The sequence below is a fragment of the Scardinius erythrophthalmus genome, assembly GCF_964197995.2.
Source record: "Scardinius erythrophthalmus genome assembly, chromosome: 2".
Classification (NCBI taxonomy): domain Eukaryota; kingdom Metazoa; phylum Chordata; class Actinopteri; order Cypriniformes; family Leuciscidae; genus Scardinius; species Scardinius erythrophthalmus.
This window is the reverse complement of record NC_138222.1, coordinates 5437669-5460562: the sequence shown is the minus strand read 5'-3', so window position 1 is coordinate 5460562 and position 22894 is coordinate 5437669. Positions and strand designations below refer to the sequence as shown.

The following is a 22894-nucleotide window of genomic DNA, read 5'->3' as shown; positions in this document are numbered from 1 at the left end:
TGACATAACAGTATAAAGCTGGTAAGTCCCGCCCCTTCCGCTAACCCCAAGTGGACCTCTAGGTTGAAAAATCGTCAATGCAAGCGAATGGGAGAAAATAATTATTTTCTGGTCCCGTTTGAATTGTGCCATGAATGTGAACATATGTTGTCTGTGAATTTTTAATATAATTTTTCGTGTAAAGAATTCTACAATTTAGCGGGTAGAAGTTTGATACGGTTAGACTTTGACTTTTGATAAAGTCAACTTTATGGGGTGACGTCACATAGGCGACATGTAGTCTTTCTCGTTATGTCTTTTCCACAACTGCTAGCCGAAGAATCATACCATATACTGTCAAACTCGTAACATGAAAAGTTATATAAAAAATTCACAGACAACATATGTTCACATTCATGGCACAATTCAAACGGGACCAGAAAATAATTATTTTCTCCCATTCACTTGCATTGACGGTTTTTCAACCTAGAGGTCCACTTGGGGTTTTACGGAAGGGGCGGGACTTCCCTCCGACTCGTCCCCCAGAAACAGTCCCACAGACCCAGCTCCAAACCCAATCTCTTATGAATAAAGGCTGCTTTCTAAAGTACTTCTGCCTGCCTCTATGTATTAATGCTCATGGGTAGCCTAAATGGGTTCCATTCAGACCTTAACATTTAGTATTTTACTGTTATATGTCAACAAGATTCAACAAGACATTTTCACCTGGCTTTACCCAATGTTTAGATCTGTTGTGGTATTTATGCAAATTAGCACATAATTGGATGTTGCACCGTTTGTCCATGTTAACAACCAATTTCAAAAAACTTGTAATACATTTGTTGTTTGTCTTGATGTAAGTAATCAACTCAGTAATTTTCATGGTGATATCTAAAGGTTAAAATTTGTACCCTATTCACGTGAGAAAAAGAATGACTAGGCGTATTAATAGGCTATATTTGGGTCTTTTTCAAAACTTTCCCCTAATGGGATTCTTCGGGACTTTTTTATCCTTACTCAGGACATGTTGAGGATACAAAATCAGTTGAGTTTGCTTCTGTTGCAATTTGTTCAACCTTTTTTCATAAAATGACTGGACTATTTTGAAGTTATGGATTTTGGACTGTCAAAAATGGCCTAAGTTGAGCACCATTCACTTGCACTGGATGGAAAAAAACATTGTAAATGTTTTTCTTTAAAACCTTAATTTCTCTTTGGCTGAGGAAACAAAGTCATACTCATATCCATCTTGAAATGCCTTGGGGTGAGAAAATAATGAGGGAATTTTCATTTTTGGGTGAAATATTAACCAAGTTAATTATAAACAATAATGTAAAACTTCACTTAATGTTCAAGAAGCATCATAGCCACTATACAAAGATCAGAATCTCACGTTTATTTGATATTTTTACATTGATTAGTATTGGCTGTTACAGTAGTTTGATGTAAAACCATGTTTATTGGAGGCAGAGCGTGTGGAAATGGGCATATTTCTCATGACCGCTCACACACACAAACACACACACACAAGAAGCCTGGAGGTTTTGCCCTCTCTGATACTTTATATCATTTAACAACAGAAACATTCTTGCGCTCCAAATAAAAACAAAAAAAGATGAATTAAAAAAGTTAAACGATCCCACTGACTAGATTTCAGAATCTCCAGGATCAAGATTCTAAGAGCATCCGCCCAGTGATACTTTGTATATTATAAATCCATATATCTTTGTGAAAACGTAAATATGCAATGAAGAATCCTTCACTTCTGAACTACAGGCAAAGAAATGCTCAGTTTAACTAGAACAATCTAAACGTATCATACAAAATATATCAACACACTAACACGCTTCTCACGACCCTGAACGTAAAGAACGTCGGTGAAGATTTGATCGAATACTTGAAATGATTCTGATACATATCTGACATGTGAAATACTAAAATAATAAGAGGACTGCGATGATGAAAGGTGGTAGATCTTCCAAAACGGTCCGACAGTGGCGATTCACACGTGAAGAAAACGGTGGCGGATTTTCCTCCAGACAGTGAACGTCGTGTCCATTCAACCGGTTCTGCTTTAGTCGCAGTGCTGTGAATGTCTCTGGCATTGTACAATAAAGGCACTGATCTCTCATTAAGCCGAGGACGAAGGGGGACTAACTATTCCTAAAGTCCTCTAGTGTGTCAGCAAAAATCAAAACTCAAACACTGAACTCGCTCCTCTCTAATCTTCTGGCGTGTCGTGGCATTCGCTCCATCATGGTTCGGTGTGACTCGACCTCTCGGGTAAGGGTGTGTGTGTGTCTCTCAGGACGAGAGGTTTTGGACGTAGTTTGCAGGATAGAGACCCGTCTCTCCGCTGGACAGCTGTCCTTTACACCAGCCCTGCTCGTCCTCCTCACCCAGCTTCATTAACTCTTCACCTGCACACACACACACACACACACACACACACAGCTCATAACACCACTCCTTCAGGCACGTTCACACCAGCCGACGATATCGTTCTGCTTTAAATGCTCCAGCTCTTTGACAGCCAATCAGAATCCATCCCGATTTAACGATTTTATCGTTCATCAGCTGGAAAGTGATTCCAACGATATCGTTTCTCTGTGCCGTTATCGCTATAGTTGAGGTGTGGACTCTGCTATTCTTTTATATTTAGAATATTTTTTAAAACTTTATCATTATCGTCCTTGGTGTGAACGGGCCTTTACTCTTCCATGTGACACATATAAGGTATAAAGTAAAGTCAGCCGGTCATAACAACCCTGAAGAGGTTTATTTTATGACTATAACCAGCTGACTTTAGTTTTCCCACTATATCTCTGTTCCACATCGTCCAATATTACAGAATAATCGCAATCAGTTGATATTTAATAGTATGCTCATGCTCAGTATTTTTACATTCATCTGACACTCATTTAAAAATCACTGATACTTTAATGAGTTTAATATTTAGCAAATTTCAAAAAGAATACCCATATTTTAAATGTTTTTTTTTTCAAATCTCGTTGAATTTGTTTGAACGATAGTGTACTGTATTAAATATGATATTTAATATTGTACACTACCGTTCAGAGAAATCAATACCAGAAAAGAAAGAATTAAATTGATCAGGAGGCATTTATAATTTAACAACAGATTTCTATTTCAAATAAATGCTGATAAAATGCATCACTGTTTCCACAAAAATATGAAGCAGCAAAAACTGTGACACTGAAGACTGGAGTAATGATGCTGAAAATTTGCATCATAGAAATAAATTCCATTTAAAATATATTCAAATAGAAAACTACAGAGCCCCAACTGGACATGGCGACGGAAAACAAATATGAGATGGGAGGAAAAACAATAAATCAATGTTTGTCTGTCGCAAATGTTTTGTGTTCTTTGCAACGCAAAAGCATCTATTTATTATTTTTCCTCCCATCTCATTTTTTTTCTTTACCATGTCCCTTTAGAGCCTCCATAGAAAACAATTCTTTAAATTGTATTCATATTTTACAGTTTTTTATCAAATGGTGAGCAGAAGAAACTTTTGAACAGTAGTGCACATTTTAATGTTTCGGTATTTGTATTGTATTTTTCTTTATCTTTTTTCTTTACACAAAACATGGAATTGGGGGATTAACATCGAACATTTACCCAGGGCTCCACCCTGGGCTGTGCAGGACTGAGTGAAGCGAAGTCTTGCAGAGTCATCACAGAGTTTCGCAAGCGCTGCAATGATCTCACTTGTGGTCTGCACACCCTTGTGCCTGTGCGGACACGTCAAGCATGAAACCGGGCTTCAGGCTGTCTATTAAAATATTGAAAGTAAATGTGCCTGAAATATTCTGGTGTGTACTCAAGGAACTTCAACATCCTCAAAAACTTTTCCTTTATGAGGGTTTATGGAGGAGCCATTTTATATTCATTAGAGTTTTTGCAGGAACTTAACAGTTCCACTCCTTTTTTCTTTCATTTAAAAAGTTTCACAGATAAGAAATGGTACTTCTGAAAAATATGTTTAGAATGATATACTCTTACATTAGATGAAGACAGCATTTCTACAATGGCATGGGTAACTGAAAATGTTTTTTTTTTTGCTACATCCAACACTCGGTGTCAGTTAAGTCTAAGGTTACTGTCATGTTGGTCAGTGCAATAATAATAAAATAATACAAAACAAAAATACTAAAGTTCACCTTTAAAGGTGAAGCATGTAGTTTTGCGACACCAATGACACCTAGTGGAATTACAAAAATAAAGCGTTTCAAACAACCTTGAAAATGCCGCTCATATACGTTGCGCCTTCCCCAATTCAAACATCACAAACACAGCTCTTACGGGCATTTGTGAAAGCAGGTCTCAACAGGTAAATGTAGATAACCCAAACTCTCTGCCTGCTACAGTAGCCACGCCCCAAACTCTCTGCCAGCTACAGTAGCCACGCCCCAAACTCTCTCTGCTACAGTAGCCACGCCCCCAAACTCTCTGCCAGCTACAGTAGCCACGCCCCAAACTCTCTCTGCTACAGTAGCCACGCCCCAAACTCTCTCTGCTACAGTAGCCACGCCCCAAACTCTCTCTGCTACAGTAGCCACGCCCCAAACTCTCTCTGCTACAGTAGCCAAGCCCCAAACTCTCTCTGCTACAGTAGCCACGCCCCCAAACTATCAGCCTGCTACAGAAGCCACGCCCCAAACTCTCTCTGCTACAGTAACCACGCCCCCAAACTATCAGCCTGCTACAGAAGCCACGCCCCAAACTCTCTCTGCTACAGTAGCCAAGCCCCAAACTCTCTCTGCTACAGTAGCCACGCCCCCAAACTATCAGCCTGCTACAGAAGCCACGCCCCAAACTCTCTCTGCTACAGTAACCACGCCCCCAAACTATCAGCCTGCTACAGAAGCCACGCCCCAAACTCTCTCTGCTACAGTAGCCACGCCCCAAACTCTCTGCTACAGTAGCCACGCCCCAAACTATCAGCCTGCAACAGAAGCCACGCCCCAAACTCTCTCTGCTACAGTAACCACGCCCCCAAACTATCAGCCTGCTACAGTAACCACGCCCCCAAACTCTCTCTGCTACAGTAGCCACGCCCCAAACTCTCTCTGCTACAGTAGCCACGCCCCAAACTCTCTCTGCTACAGTAGCCACGCCCCCAAACTATCAGCCTGCTACAGAAGCCACGCCCCAAACTCTCTCTGCTACAGTAACCACGCCCCCAAACTATCATCCTGCTACAGAAGCCACGCCCCAAACTCTCTCTGCTACAGTAGCCACGCCCCAAACTCTCTGCTACAGTAACCACACCCCCAAACTCTCTCTGCTACAGTAGCCACGCCCCAAACTCTCTCTGCTACAGTAGCCACGCCCCAAACTATCAGCCTGCTACAGAAGCCACGCCCCAAACTCTCTCTGCTACAGTAACCACGCCCCCAAACTATCAGCCTGCTACAGAAGCCACGCCCCAAACTCTCAGCCTGCTACAGAAGCCACGCACCAAACTCTCTCTGCTAGTAGCCACGCCCCAAACTCTCTCTGCTACAGTAGCCACGCCCCAAACTCTCTCTGCTACAGTAGCCACACCCCAAACTCTCTCTGTTACAGTAACCACACCCCAAACTATCAGCCTGCTACAGAAGCCACGCCCCAAACTCTCTCTGCTACAGTAGCCACGCCCCAAACTCTCTGCTACAGTAGCCACGCCCCAAACTATCAGCCTGCTACAGAAGCCACGCCCCAAACTCTCTCTGCTACAGTAACCACGCCCCCAAACTATCAGCCTGCTACAGTAACCACGCCCCCAAACTCTCTCTGCTACAGTAGCCACGCCCCAAACTCTCTCTGCTACAGTAGCCACGCCCCAAACTCTCTCTGCTACAGTAGCCACGCCCCCAAACTATCAGCCTGCTACAGAAGCCACGCCCCAAACTCTCTCTGCTACAGTAACCACGCCCCCAAACTATCATCCTGCTACAGAAGCCACGCCCCAAACTCTCTCTGCTACAGTAGCCACGCCCCAAACTCTCTGCTACAGTAACCACACCCCCAAACTCTCTCTGCTACAGTAGCCACGCCCCAAACTCTCTCTGCTACAGTAGCCACGCCCCAAACTATCAGCCTGCTACAGAAGCCACGCCCCAAACTCTCTCTGCTACAGTAACCACGCCCCCAAACTATCAGCCTGCTACAGAAGCCACGCCCCAAACTCTCAGCCTGCTACAGAAGCCACGCACCAAACTCTCTCTGCTACAGTAGCCACGCCCCAAACTCTCTCTGCTACAGTAGCCACGCCCCAAACTCTCTCTGCTACAGTAGCCACACCCCAAACTCTCTCTGCTACAGTAGCCACGCCCCAAACTCTCTCTGCTACAGTAGCCACGCCCCAAACTCTCTCTGCTACAGTAGCCACGCACCAAACTCTCTCTGCTACAGTAGCCACGCCCCAAACTCTCTCTGCTACAGTAGCCACGCCCCAAACTCTCTCTGCTACAGTAGCCACACCCCAAACTCTCTCTGTTACAGTAACCACACCCCAAACTCTCATCCTGCTACAGTAGCCACGCCCCAAACTCTCAGCCAGCTACAGTAGCCACGCCCCCAAACTCTCTCTCTCTGCTACAGTAGCCACGCCCCAAACTCTCTCTGTTACAGTAACCACACCCCAAACTCTCTCTGTTACAGTAAGCAAACCCCAAACTCTCATCCTGCTACAGTAGCCACGCCCCAAACTCTCAGCCAGCTACAGTAGCCACGTCCCCAAACTCAAACTATAGGTTGAGCTGGAAAGTGATAGACAGATCTGAGTGGACTGCTCTCAATGAGCAATGATGGTGCCTGGGAGACTCAATTTTCACACTTTTGGGGGAGATAAACCAATGAATGGCATACTAATAGTAGTCAATGAACAATAAAGTGAGTTAAGAGAATTTATTTTAACAAAAATCTTCACCTTTAAATCTGCTTTATAGTGAAAAAAACAAAACAAAACAAAAACATCCAGCAGGTGTCACTCTTGGCATGTCTGTTATTGCATATAGTGTAAGAGCTGCAGTCTGGCATAATGAATTCTGGCAGTTTCTAGAGTAACAGGGCTAATAAATGACCAGACTGAGTCCATTAAGCTCTATATGATATTTAACACACGCATGCAGATTAAAAAAAAACGTCAAAGTAGATCCTGCTCTTCTAGCAAACAAAACCAAATGTGATTGTTTCATTATCCTTGTGCTGTGAAGATTTGATTTACCCTCATTCTGCATTACTAATGTGTCTGCTTTAAAGCTTCCTGCGGCGCAGAATCCTGCTAATCTAACCAGAAGACCAAAGAAACTTAGCATTAGAGTCAGTCCTGTCTCCTAAGCTGGATCTAAATGGCCTACAGCCAATCAGAGGGGAGGATTGATGTCATTTAGTGACTTTTGGGAAGCCTGTGAATTATTCACGACATGCAGGTATCAGCAGCTCAGACTATTGATTTATTAGGAAAGTCCATAGATCAGCATCTGATGTGAACTTTGAAACTTTCGAAAAACTGGGGAATTTTAAAAACAAAGTAGAATTAACATTATTGGGAAATAAATGCCTTTTTCCAATGGAAACAAAATTCCCCTTGTGTTGTTACCATCTTTTAGGCTGTTCACACTTGGTTCTCTTGGTCCGAACCAAAAAAGAAAATGATCAATTTAGGGTGTGTTCACACTTGGCATGTTTGGTGTGATTGCTCTGTTAGTGCGGATCATTTAAATAAGTGTGAACGCTGCCATCCAAAACCTGGTGTGCACCAAACAAGCAGACCAAGACGCTGAAAAGATGAGTCAAAAACAGGACATGAATGCTAAAGCGTAACGTTTTTTTTCTCATCATAGTCATGATATTGCGTTCAGGCATCAGAAGCGCATCTCTTTGCAGCAGATCTTCATTTGTGTGTGTGACGGAGGGATTCCTGCCGCTGTTTTGTACGGTGGCCGAGAAGGGTCACAACACAAACAAACGCCACAACAACTACATGTTCAGAAAACAACTTCGCCGATTTCACATCACGTACGCTGCAAATATTCACAGCACGAGCAAATAGGGAAACCAACTGCAAAATGCAAAGACACAACGGAAATGTTTCCAGGGGGTCATAATCAGTGACGGCTACAAGAGGTAAGTGTTTCCAGAGCCCGTCTACGGCCTTATTAGACATTCTCTGGTGTTTCTCTTTTATTATGACAGACTTGTCGATGTGCTCTGATACCGAAGTGGTTTGCAGCACAAAACGGACAGAACATTTCAATCTGAAAAATAAATAAATAGTTCAGATATCAGGACAACAATGTACAAACGCCGGTAATGCATCTATTTAGTGACCAGAAGCGAGCTAGCCAGCTAGTTTCCAGTTAACAACGTTGGCAGAACGTTTAACAATTATCTGCGTGGACTAATACGTTATGGGGACAATAACTTATGTTGAAAACACACAAAACCACTTTGGTATCAGAGCACATCGACAAGTCTGTCATAATAAAAGAGAAACACTTACCTCTTGTAGCCGTCACTGATTATGGCCCCCCTGGAAACATTTCCGTTGTGTCTTTGCATTTTGCAGTTCGTTTCCCTATTTGCTCGTGCTGTGAATATTTGCAGCGTACGTGATGTGAAATCGGCGAAGTTGTTTTCTGAATATGTAGTTGTTGTGGCGTTTGTATGTGTTTTCTGAATATGTAGTTGTTGTGGCGTTTGTTTGTGTTGTGACCCTTCTCGGCCACCGTAGTTTTGACTCCTTTACACATTTTATAAGCTCTTCACGAGTTCTCAGCTGGTAAAAATAGCATTATGTGTAGACTACGCACATACAACGAGTGCATTTATCCCAGCACACAGCATAGGTTTGGATGTTCGGTAAGTTCCGTCACGAAATATACGTTATAAAAGCCAACCAATCAGGTTGTGAGCATATCCATATGCCTTTAGGTTCGGTATCTTTAGGTTCAGTGTTAAAATGCCAATGTGAACGGTTAGCGGACCAGGACTAAATTTGTTTGTTGCAAAATGGCAGCGTTCACACTTATTCAAATGAACCGCACTAACGGAGCAATCACACCAGAGTTCGTTTTAGTCCAACCAAACATGCCAATGTGAACAAACCCCAAGCGTAATGGTAACACTTCACAACAAGGTTCCATCTAACATTATTTAACTACATTAGTTAACATGAACTAACAACGAAAAAGCATTTTCTAATCTTATTTCATTTGTTAATTACCTAATATATTATTAAAATCAAAAGTTGTGAGCTAAAAAATAATTAGCTGTATTTAAATTTTTCATTCAGTTGTATTTTTACTAACCTTAAAGATTAACAAATACTGTACAAATGTATTGCTTATTGCTAGTTAATATTAGTTAATGCATTAACCAATGTTAACTTATAGGACCTTATTGTAAAGTGTTACCAGCGTAACAACTCATTTCAGCATAATATAAGAGTTTAAAACTTATTTTATGTTTTGCTGCCTCCGTTTTGTGAAAATTCAAGCACAGCCGTATTGGAAATGAGTACGTTTGTGTTTTGTGTCAGTTCACTAGTTCGTGTTTCATGGGTTTTGTCTAAATGTGAGGAAGCCGTCTCAAATAAACCCATGTAACGTGCCGATTTAATCACGCACATGCGCACATGCTAACACTGACAAACCCCATTTCATCTGGTCCTTTCCGCAATGCCTTTTGAAATAACAGAGAGACATTGAAAGAGCACAGAAAAGGGGTTTGATCGATGAATCCACAAGCCACAGCCAGCCGTTCCATGTGTGTGTGTATGTTGATGTGTGTGTCATTAATAAGCATTAGTAGGGATTAATACCTGCTTTAAAGCTCAGCTCATCAGCCTCCTGCCCTGTGTAATCATACAGCGCTCTAACACGAACCCCGAGTACCTTCTCCTCCTCCTCCACCCCGTTGGCTGCGATGTATTTTTTGGGGCTCTCGTCATCAGACCAGTCCGAGGAGTAGTCTTTACCCGCCCTGTGTGGACAGCAGAGGAGTTACAAATCTGCACACATTCATGGAGGAATCATTTTAATAGAAGCTGGAAGATTTGTAATCAGCTGATCTGTGATAGTTCAGCTAAAAACATTTGAAATGTTAATAAAAATCTCAAATCTATTGAAGGAATTAAACTTATCTGTGGCATGCCATGGATTATCACAGAAACTAATTTCAATGTGTTCTTCAGTTTGCAAAAAAAAATGAACAAAAGCTAAACATCACATTTACAGTAATTAATGTACATTTCGGTTTTTGCACTAAGCTACAGTAAGCGCGTACAGTATGGAAGCAGACAGATTTAAGCCCAAAGTATACTTCACTTTTTACGTGTACACTAGGGTCCGCATGCAGTGTGTGTGATGCAATTTTCGCATACTATATGCATGTAGCCACGTTGAACCAGTGGTTTGGAAAATGGATGTATGGATGATTCGGCTGCGAGTGTGGGAAATTATTTAGCACGACCCTCAGTGCATTATGGGTATTCTCTAGCCTTGGAGTGTCAATTAGTTGTACACTTGTTATTGCAGTGCATTATGGGATTGAATTAATGCACTTGATAATGTCAACTATGGCTTCAAACACCACTAAAAATGGTGCCCTCAAATAGTGTCCTACAGTATTTAAGGGTATAGGGGGCGATTTCAAACACAGCCAACAATAGTCATGTTTCCATACTAAAATATCCTAAAAATAAAAATAACATTCGACTCGCTGGATGGAAGCGGTGCTTTATTCGCAAATGTTTTATTGCGATATTCCATTTTTTAATTTGCGCACAAGTTAAACTCGCAACTTTGGATGGAAACAGCAACTGGTGGGCTATGAGAGATTACAGAGGAGGTTAAAAGTAACTGCATTTGTACAACTCTAGCCTAAAAGATTATAAAGATGTGTATATGAGTTTTTTCCAGGCACTGGTACGCATACATGTTGTCACATGGAAGGCTATGCATACAACGCATTAAAAAAAGAGAAGTATACTTTGGGCTTTACTCTGTACGCTCAGCTCGCACATGCGATATTTCTGTGTGTAAACTGTCTGGAATCCACATGTAACAAAGTTTTATGAAAATACTTTCAAAACAGTGTCAACAAAGTTTATCTCTGTGAAACGTCTTGCTCCATAGATGCTGTTGATAGAGCTTAACCTGTGTTGAACCCCGAACATTCATTCAGTTTTTACTCTAATAACATTGAGGAGTGAGGATGCATGTTGATTTTCACAGAGGAATCTGCAAAGAGCAAATCAAAATTGTAACTGTTAAAACCTTGATTAGGCTAACTACATTAAACAATTTTTTTTGCTGGGAACCAACATTCCCAAATGTGACCCTGGATCACAAAACCAGTCACAAGTCGCACGGGTATATTTGTGGCAATAGCCAACAATACATTGAATGGGTCAAAATTATCGATTTTTCTTTTATGCCAAAAATCATTAGGATATTAAGATCATGTTCCATGAAGATATTTTGTACATTTCCTACTGTAAATATTTAAAACATTATTTTTTGTGAGTGAATGCAGCATAATCGCCAACATAAATGCACAACTTTAAAGTTGATTTTCTCAATGTTTAGATTTTTTTGCACCCTTAGATTCCAGATTTTCAATAGCTGTATCTCGGCCAAATATTGTCATATCCTAACAAACACATCAATGGAAAGCTTATTTATTCAGTGTATAAATCTCAATTTCAAACAAATTTACCCATGTGACTGGTTTTGTGGTCCAGGATCACAAATGATTGGCTCTCACAACGGACTGAGATCAAATGAGTTAATTTGATTTGTCTTAATAGCAACAAAACATTAAAAACTGATGATTTTAGAAAGTTTCTTGTCTTAGAGATCTTGTTAGCTCTGTTCCACAACCTAGTGAGTTGCCTTTCTATCTACGGCCTACATAGGCAGCTGCCTTCTGAGAAGACATGTAACCTATAGTAAATGCAACCTTAAAAATGAATGATTTGGAACATCCTACATCGGCACGAATAGCAGAGTTCACATCACACACTGTTGAGTGAGAGTCTCAACAGCTCAACTATATGATGCTCATCCACATTTTGCATATCTAATATTCAGAATTTCTCTCGACTTAAATCAACCTCTGCACTGAACTAATCACTGTGCATTTTGGGATTGTCTTCTCTGTATCCAATGCCGCCTTAGCATCGACCTGTTAACTATCACCCCCCTTTTTGAGCATAAATCTGAAATTAAATGTTTTTGATGAATGCTTTGGTTAATTTTTGAGTGTCTTCTTTTATTTCAAAAGGCATACAGTATGTCTAATCAAGTTGTGCTCCAAATTTGAAGTTGATATCACAAAAGGGTCCACTAAAAGAGTCCACTTAAAGGTTTAAAAATACCGTTTTCAAGATAACTCAATGTCCAAAGATACCTAATTTATGATGATTACTGAAATATGCGATAGGGGAAACAATTAAATTAAATTTAAAAAAGCAATAACAATAAAAAAAGAATTACAATAAAAAGCATGTCGGGACACTGACAGTTAACAGTGCGTAATATTGCTGCCCACTTTTGTGACAACCCATGATGCCTAGGAATACGGTCTAGCTAGGCTGCTCACTAGGTTTCAGAACAGAGCTGTCGTCTGTCCTCTGAGACAGGAGGTCAGTAAAGAAAGTTGCACTGACGGTGCATAGCCACTTAGGTTCTCGTAATAGCAGTCCACCTCATGCCACCTGTGGGTTTAAGAGTCAACAGAGACCAGACTAATAAGCAGAAGGCCACGTATAATACTGCACTTTAACAGGCATTCCCTGTGTGCCCTGAGAGAGGCTCACACACACTCCAACATGAGCCATCTATAATATCTGAGCCAGACTCTCTCTCTCACACACACACACACACACACACACACACACACACACACACACACACACACACACACACACACACACACACACACACACACACACACACACACACACACACACACACACACACACACGAGCCATCTATAGTATCTGAACCAGACTCACACACACCCCAAACACACATCAACATGAGCCATCTATAGTATCTGAGCCAGACTCACACACACACACACACACACACACACACACACACACACACACACACACACACACACACACACACACACACACACACACACACACACACACACACACACACACACACACACACGAGCCATCTATAGTATCTGAACCAGACTCACACACACCCCAAATACACATCAACATGAGCCATCTATAGTATCTGAGCCAGACTCACACACACACACACACACACACACACACACACACACACACCAACATGAGCCATCTATAGTATCTGAACCAGACTCACACACACCCCAAACACACATCAACATGAGCCATCTATAGTATCTGAGCCAGACTCTCTCACACACACACACACACACACACACACACACACTCCAACATGAGCCATCTATAGTATCTGAATCAGACTCACACACACACACACACCAACATGAGCCATCTCTAGTATCTGAACCAGACTCACACACACCCCAAACACACTCCAACATGAGCCATCTATAGTATCTGAATCAGACTCACACACACACACACCAACATGAGCCATCTCTAGTATCTGAACCAGACTCACACACACCCCAAACACACTCCAACATGAGCCATCTCTAGTATCTGAACCAGACTCACACACACATCAACATGAGCCATCTATAGTATCTGAATCAGACTCACACACACACACACACCAACATGAGCCATCTCTAGTATCTGAACCAGACTCACACACACCCCAAACACACTCCAACATGAGCCATCTCTAGTATCTGAACCAGACTCACACACACACACACACACACACACACACACACACACACACACACACACACCAACATGAGCCATCTATAGTATCTGAACCAGACTCACACACCCCAAACACACATCAACATGAGCCATCTATAGTATCTGAACCAGACTCACACACACCCCAAACACACTCCAACATGAGCCATCTATAGTATCTGAACCAGACTCACACACACCCCAAACACACATCAACATGAGCCATCTCTAGTATCTGAACCAGACTCACACACACATCAACATGAGCCATCTATAGTATCTGAACCAGACTCACACACACCCCAAACACACTCCAACATGAGCCATCTCTAGTATCTGAACCAGACTCACACACACACAAACCAACATGAGCCATCTCTAGTATCTGAACCAGATTCGCACACACACACACGCACACGCACACACCAACATGAGCCATCTATAGTATCTGAACCAGACCTTTATCAGTTCCTTCCTGGCACTTCATTTAGCTAATACTTTTGACCTTCCCTGATCTCATGTTAACATGCTACCCTAACACACACTCTCTCTCTCTCTCTCGCAAACACACATGGTTCACTATCTTTGTGGAGACTCTCCATAGACGAAATGGTTTTTATTAGTATATTTTGTCCCCTTACACTAATCCTACCCATCACAGAAAACTTCCTGCATTTCCCAAAAAACTCATTCTGTATGATTTATAAGCTTCTGTACCCAAAGGGACCTCAATTTAGGTCCCCACAGTGACACGAGTTCCCATGAGTCTGTGTGCATTCAGGTTTAAGTCCCCACCGGGATAGAAAAACATGTACACTCTCACACACACAAACACACAAGTATTCTTATCATCATAAGGACATTTCATAGGCTTGATTTATATAAAAATGTAATACAGAACAAACTGTACATTCTAGCCCCTATCTCCTACCAATCACAGAATACTTCCTGCACTTTCACATTTTCAAAAAATTCATTTCGTATGATTTACAAGCTGTTTTTCTCATGGGGACCAAAAAATGTCTCCACAACGTATGGTTTACCAGGTACACACACACACACACACACACACACACACACACACACACACACACACACACTGTCTGAATGTGCTGACTCACTGCTTTTAGCAACAGCTACACCAATTAGCAGTGAGCGAAGCCCTCAGGGAAGAACTGTTTCCAGGATAATTAAAAAAACAAAACAGTAACAATCCTCCACTTCTAAATACAACACTGTAATTAAAAGTTGGCTTGTTATTGTAACAGAACATGAAACTCATCAGTGTACCTATTTTTGGGAGGTTGACAAATATTTTTTCAAATATTAGTTTGTGAATTTTGAGGAAATATAATGTAGTGTTTTTTGTGCATGCCTTATTTGCTATTATTAATCTGAATAAAGTCAAATATGCATAGAAGTGGGAGTATTTATCTTCCTCTGTCGGCCTGTTTACACCCGGTCACTTCATGTGTTTTCTCTGATGGGATATAACCATTCGATCGTGAAAAGACCTACGAAACGTTTTAGAGGCGGATTTAAATCCGATCACTCGAACCACTTCATGAGGAGGTCTGAGACACATTTCAAATGAAACCGGACAAGTGTAAATACCGCTGGTTGTTGAAACACGTTCCATGAAAACAGCACGGGAATTGAAGATCGGATTTATATTAGTTTTGCAGAGACACATTTATGAGGTCAAGTGTAAAACGGAAGAGATTTAACTAATCAGTAAAACACGAAGTGACCAGGTGTAAACATTTAAAAAATATATATATGTGTGAATATTTTTGAGCATTTGAGTGTGTGTGTTGGTCAGATGTACCTTGTGGTGTCCTGTGGGGTCTGAGGGGGTTCGTGTCCCGCCGAGACTATATTCGTCAGAGTGACAACGTCATCAGAATGACTGTTTCTTTCCTTTCGACTGATGGATCGGTGCGATTCTGGTGACCACTCCTGTTAGAACACCAAACGCACATGTGAAAATGCATAAATCACATGTAACTTATGTTACAAGTTCCTTTGATTTTCTGAATTTAATAGTATATTTTAAAAAAGGTAACATTATTTTACAGTGTCCTTGTTACACGTTACATGTAGTTACTATAAAGTATGCATAATTACATGCAACTGAACCTAATCCTTACCTAATTAATATTACTCAGTGCTGATAAATCAGCATATTAGAATGATTTCTGAAGGATCATGTGACCCTGAAGACTGGAGTAATGATGATGAACCATTGTTATATTTCTTTCTTTTTTTAATCAAATAAATGCAGGCTTGATGAGCATGAGAGATTTCTTTCAAAAACATTACAAAATAGCAATGTTTCCAAACTTCTGACCGATACTGTATATATACACCTCCCCTCCCTCTTTAAAGCACAACAAAATTCCAGAACAGTCACACAATGTGACTCTGACATAACAGCACTTATATTCAGAGTCACATGCTGTTAGATCATCCGAGAGAGAGAGAGAGAGAGAGAGAGAGAGAGAGAGAGAGAGAGAGAGAGAGAGAGAGAGAGAGAGAGAGAGAGAGAGAGAGAGAGAGAGAGAGAGAGAGAGAGAGAGAGAGAGAGAGAGAGAGAGAGAGAGAGAGAGAGAGAGAGAGAGAGACATTTACAGCCATACAAAGGCCTCCAATGTACTGGCAGAACAGGGAGGATGCCAGAAGATTCCTCCGGAGGTGTCACTTACCTGGGCAAACTTGACTAAAAGCTTCGTTTTTAGCTTTAATCTACTGCTCGATTAAACATTCACACCGTTGGGGGGAGGGGGATGGGGGTTCAAAAATTCGGACACTCTCAGATTCCACAATGCATCCATACACAGACCGTCATGTGTGTCCAACCATCATTTGCACAAATGGAGGTGCTGACAGTGCCACTGTGTGTCTGGGTGTGTGTTTGTGTGTGTGTGTGTGTGTGTGTGTGTGTGTGTGTGTGTGTGTGTGTGTGTGTGTTTGTGTTGGTCGGGAGGGCTGGGAAGGATTTGCCATTAGGGAGAAGGATCCGACATTCCAGAACCCACTCATGGGCCGTGCAAAGACAACAGCTCATTCACACTCGACCCATTAGAAATTCACCACCACTGGAGCCCGGGGCCCAAAACAGCTCTATGGTTGACGACGCCACACTGTTTGGGTCCGTAAATGTCATATCTTTTCTAGGCAAATGTTAGCGTTTATGTTTGCATCTGGTAAATGTCTCTCCTGGTATTCTGAGATAGCAAATAACCAAAGCATAATTTTGCACTATACCTCGAGCTGTGGCCAGTTCATGCTCATGCCGGGCCCGTGTGTGTTCCTCCACCACCTGAGGTCCTCGGTGTCACTCGCTGCGCTGATGGTCTGGCCGAGGTCTCGGTACAGGGCTCTGAATCTGCATGGGGATTTTCCACATACTCAGAACAGGTTTTATTTGTACACAAGGAAGTGTGTGTTAAAAAAAATACAGGTTACACCAACTTAAAATTTTAAAGTAATAATAAAAGGTGCAAGGTGAGGGACATACAATGGAAACCTATCTGAAGATCTTTAAGATGAATGTGGAGTAAGAAGATCTTTGAGATAAGGAGGAGCTTGATCATCAAGAGCTTTAAAAACAAACAACCGGATCCTAAACTGGACCGGGAGCCAATGGAGCGATGCTAAAATACGGGTGACATGGTCATATTTCTTTGCCCTGGTCAACAGTCTTGCAGCTGCATTTTGAACCATCTGGAGACGAGCAAGAGACGACCGAGGAAGACCCAAGTGCAAAGAACTACAATTGTACAACACAGACAAAATGCGCAGACTTTTGGGGAGTACAATTGGACAACTTTTTACCTTATCTACCCCTAAAAGCTAACAAGCTCTTGCTCTGTGGAGAAAGCTGAGTAGTAGGAGTGACCATATGTCCTCATTTTCCCGGACATGTCCGGCCGGGATTTCGAGATCGCACCATTCATTAGGTTTACATGCACACCTTTTGTTTCAATCGGACTGAATTCATTCCGATTGGTGATTCTGAATGTAGTGTTTACATGAACGCTAAACAAGTGGTCGGTTGATGTTTTAGCATTGCTAAGAAAAATCCCGTGTTTTCATCTCGGTCTGGGTCCGTGTGAAGCAGAAAGCATCAGTGTCAAATAATGTAAAACAGAATGAATGGCGACTGTAGAAAGCAAAAGCCAAATCCCGGACATTTTGGGCGATCTCAAAATCCCGGCCGGACATGTCCGAAGAGCCCGGACAGACTCGAGCTGGGGCGGACTAATTCGTCACGGAGACTCGCGATAAAACTGCGTCTTTTCAGTTTCGAGTCGACTAGTAGCCTAGTTGTATAATTTCTTCCGATACTGCCCTCTGTAACCGGGCGGTGTGGCTTGGGAGTGTCCTCGTAGGGCAGCGAAGGAAGTGCATTCTGGGAGTTGTTGTCTTTCATCCACATGAGCCAAAAATACATTTTCTGGCTTCTCAGTCTAGAAGGACACTTCTAAAATAATTTCACATTTCTACTACATAAATGACCCAATTTAGCATAAATTACACATTCATCTTTCCAGCGGTGAAGTATCTCTTTAAGGTACTACTATTACTAGAATACTGTCGACAACTTTTGTTCGGCCAAGCACCGCTCACATTTTCTTCAAATCTAGTTCTTTAGTCAAAGTTTATTTCATAACCACTGCTACCAGAACAAAAGGGCCAGGGAACATTAAGTACTATGAAAATTCAAAGAATGAAGGAGGGATAAAGTAAACAGAAAGATTCCTGTACATGAAACTATACTACATGATTAACTCACAGCTCAGCACCAGCCCTGTAATTACAGCTAAACAAAACTGCAGAGACAGGTTTGAAGGGTGTTGTTTTTGTTGCCATTCTGAACATGTAACTCCACGCTGATTGAGCAAACCGAAAACGCAAAACGAAAGAAGCTATTTGTTCAATGATTAAAAAAGCACTGAGTTGCCCTAGCTTTCAGCTCTTTTGAAATGACCCTGGTTAATGATCAACGACATGTTCAGAATTCCTCATTAAGTAAACAAAATGATAGCAGAGAGAACGGAAAAAATAAATAAACACTTATTAATGGTTAACATTCTTCAGTTTTCAGCTATGAGACACATAAATGACCAGAAACTATTTCAAGAGCCTAAGGATATTGACACGGCCTTTATAAAAGGGGACTTGACATTGAGAAAAGTTTGAGACAGAGCTCCCCATTTTCTCTCATGTCAGTTTTCATTGCACAACCCGACATCTGTGCCTGTCAGTCTCTCAGTGGCTCCGTTTCAAACTCTAATGAGGCCCCTAACTAGACAGCATGTTTAGGCATCAAGACTATTTTCCAGGCACCAATGCTGCTTAAAACAGTTGGATGGCAAATTTTGCTGCCTTTTAAGATATTCCAAATCTTCATGGATAAAATCAGTTAAAATAAAATAGCAATGTCACCTATAACTACACCACTACATTCAATACCTAAAAGTACCGTGGAACATATTTATTCCAATTAAAAATAAGCTCAGTGAACAAAACTCATCAAAGATGGCACAGAGCCAAGAGAAATGTCGACTATGAATATTATTTAATTCAAAAAGTATTTACAATAATTTACACAGTACTCAATATTAGATTTTTTTTATGATTATTAGAATATTGCATTTTATTTTTTATAGCTCTATCTCTATAGGCCTTACAGTCTTTACAATGGCACACACGGTGTAAAGGTCATTTTCAAAACGCACAACTTTCAAAAATGTTTAATGGACTTTTTGTCTACTGAAAGTATTTTGGAAAGATGTTTCGTCAGCTTAGCAATCGGTATGTTGTTAAACAACAGTACAATCCACTGAACACACTGTACTTTAGTCCCTCGTAGCCTCGTGTTCATTCCTGTCAAAAATTACATATGTGGCTCTACCTAAAACTATTGGTAAGACTATCTAAGTCTATAAGAAGCTGCCTTTTAAATGCATTTGAGCCAAATTCTATAGAGGTATCACATGTATACTTTGTGGATAAGGCAATCCCAGAATGCATGGCAACAAGCTCAGTGAGAATTATTAGTTAAGATGGTAGATCAAGGGAAATGCCAATTATACATATCAGCAGACTGTTTTCAATATTGAAAAGTATTGATTGATAATACTGTCATCTAATTAAAAATGTACAATTTTACCTAATGTGTGTGTGCTGTGTATTTATTATGCAGTATTATAAGAGTAAAGAGTCATTAGGAACATTAGATTCTATTGGAATCTACTCCCAAATCACTGTTTGGTTGGTGTGTGTGAACGACCGTCAATGGACTTGATGCTGACTAGGGTTGGGTGTCGTATTGTTTGAATTTTTACGATTCGGTTTATCAATTCTGATTCTTATCAATTCCTAATTCTGCCTTTAGGGAGAAGCATCCGACATTCCAGAACCCACTCGTGGGCCGTGCAAAGACAACAGCTCATTCACACTCGACCCATTAGAAATTCACCACCACTGGAGCCCGGGGCCCAAAACAGCTCTATGGTTGACGACGCCACACTGTTTGGGTCCGTAAATGTTAGGGGTGTGACGAGATCTCATGATGAAATTTCTCGTCAAGGTGAAAAATCTCGCAATATCACCATGGAGGAGCGTGAGGGTGAAATTAGCATAGAATATGACACCGCTACATTTACACTACGTCTCCATTGTCATTTTGCTTTTTTAATAGAAATAAAAACCGTTTAATTCAGTTAGATAACGGTCGCTTCAATTGTAAACTATTGCACATGTCTGATCTGAGAGTAAGGTGAGATGACAAGACCACGGCAGAGGATTCGTTGCGTAACAGAGCCTAACCATCTAAGCGTCTGATAAATGTCATATCTTGTAGAATTCGCGCTCAGCACCACTACTCCTTATACACAGTACATACGATTGCGAATTCAAAAGTGAAAGTAAAACGCGAGCACCCTGATGCGCACAAATTAGGCTGACAACAATAGCCTGTCTCCCAACATCAAAACCTATCTTAGGCTGGGCTGTGTAGTGGTAACCACCTCTTAGCTCTGGTTTTTGTTTTGGTCTCTGTTTGCTCTTTGGATATACTTTGAGTACTTTGTTTAAGGTTGCACTTATTGTTTGCACTTGAGTGTTATTTATACTGTTTTTATTTCTATGTTCAATTTGTGGAAAGGAGTTAATTTATGAGGTCACACACATCCTCAATCAGAAGTTCTGTAAGCTCATAATTCATGTACAGTAAGGTCTGAAGAGACTCATGTTAAATCATACGGGAGAAAAGCCAGTCAGTGGAGTTTGTGGCAAAACCTTTTACAGTGCTTGTATATTAGGGCTGGGTTTTGACAGAAATTTCACAATTCAATTCGATTTCGATTCACAAGCTTGCAATTCGATTCAATTTCGAATCCGATTTGATTCGATTCAATATTGGTTCTTTTGGATATCATGTACAATACATGGCAAAATTTCTCAAGGAAAACACATTTCTTTACTAATGGTGTAAACTATGGGAATCAGTTGTAGAATATAGGCTTCATTAGCCTACTATAATATTGAAGGTAAAAATTAGCTGATTTGTATACAAACACTTAAATTACACTTATTTATTTATATAATAATAAAGTTATATGAAATATAAACATTTAAATGGTGGCTGTCATAAAAACTTGCCAGATGTATTCAAACATGCATTTAATATTGAAGAACATTTAATGTTAACATTCAATTATAATGAATATGTAATATGGTGCATATATTTAGCAAAATGCTCCTCTCTAGAATTTTTCTCGCTGACTGACGAGTTTATGGTCACTGGATATGGTTTTTCTGAGGTAAATGTGATGTTACATGACATTGTTTACAAGCTGTTTTACTGACGTCTTTCCACGGTTCAAACACTGATTGAGCGATTCCATGTGACATGATACGGATTTCGATAATTTGTAATCCATCTTTTAACACACTTTCAGATGCTCATTCATGTTTATTTCATGCTGTAACTGGTATTATTAAGGCGGAAGAGAAGATCATGTGCTGCTTCTCTTGCCAGTGTGATCTCTGGCAAAACGGTATTTATATTTTTGAATTTCGTAAGAAAATGGACGTAATTTGAAATCGGAGACTTTGTTTCAAATCAGTAGTAACACAGCACAAAGATTATTGCGATTTATTGGATGGGATGTGCGCTACAATGTTCCATTCATTCATCAACTGAAAACGGGATGACTAATCAATTCTTGGGATTTAAGAATCGATATCAGTTCGTAAAAATGAGAATCATTTAAAATTGAGAAATCTATATTTTTTACCCAGCCCTATTGTATATTGTCATCTTTCAACGCATATGATAATTCATACTCAGAAAGTAGAACTGAAATGACATTGATTACAAGATGATTCATTCAAACATTTCAAAATGCAACCTGCAGACTATTTTTCCAGTCATGAATTTTGTCATTGAGGATTTCTTAAAAAATCTGTGCAAAAAAACCTCGTCTTGTTCTCGTGAGCTAAGTTTCTCGTCACACCCCTGGTAAATGTCATATTTTCTAAGCAAAGGAATCAATAAGAGGAATCAAAATGTGTGCGTATTATCGAATCCCTGGTTTTTAGGATTTTGGAACCAGTTCTCGATACCAAACCCTACTGCTGACACAAAGAGTTTCAAATTCTACATATTAATTAGCATGCTGTCCTAGAAGATACGTGTCTGTGTAGAGTGTGAAGCGGGGACATAGCAGAGGGACTTACCCATCATTGTTGGAGAGGTCCATGTGCTGGTGTATGTCCTGAAGAACTTCTTTAAAAAAGCGCAACCTCTTCTTTTCGGCCTCCTGGGTGATTTCAAACACTTGCTCCATGTCCTCCATGTAACGTGGGTTACATCGATTCAGCTCGTCAAGGGCTCTCTCGTAACGCTCCTTAGCCTGAGGAAAAACAACCAAAAAAAGACCCAAAAAAAACAAGCAGGTCATGGGACACAGGGTCACTAACAAAGATCAGAATTTCCTGTTCAGAATACCCAGAATACATCTAAATGGACCAATGAATATTCACAGG

The 22894-nt window shown here is 40.8% G+C and overlaps 2 protein-coding genes across 7 annotated transcripts in view; both read right to left on the bottom strand.

The window, feature by feature from the left end:
- Nucleotides 1-22894, bottom strand: part of LOC308687271 (apoptosis regulator BAX) — a 423052-nt gene that overhangs the window by 94861 nt on the left and 305297 nt on the right. The gene's annotated exons all lie outside the window — the stretch shown is intronic.
- The window catches only part of pacsin3 (protein kinase C and casein kinase substrate in neurons 3), a 49701-nt gene continuing 28161 nt past the window's right edge, over nt 1355-22894 (bottom strand). For 2 of the 6 annotated variants that reach the window (XM_081348700.1, XM_081348699.1), the window contains 5 exons: nt 22586-22761; nt 17102-17222; nt 15663-15793; nt 9888-9975; nt 1355-2399 (listed from right to left, as the gene is read on the bottom strand). In XM_081348700.1, the coding sequence (XP_081204826.1) occupies nt 2388-2399; nt 9888-9975; nt 15663-15793; nt 17102-17222; nt 22586-22761 (528 nt within the window). In that variant the 3' untranslated portion in view covers nt 1355-2387. Of the gene's footprint in view, nt 2400-9814; nt 9976-15662; nt 15794-17101; nt 17223-22585; nt 22762-22894 lie in introns of all 6 variants that reach the window. The other 4 variants (XM_081348696.1, XM_081348695.1, XM_081348698.1 and 1 more) reach the window with 2 other exon arrangements.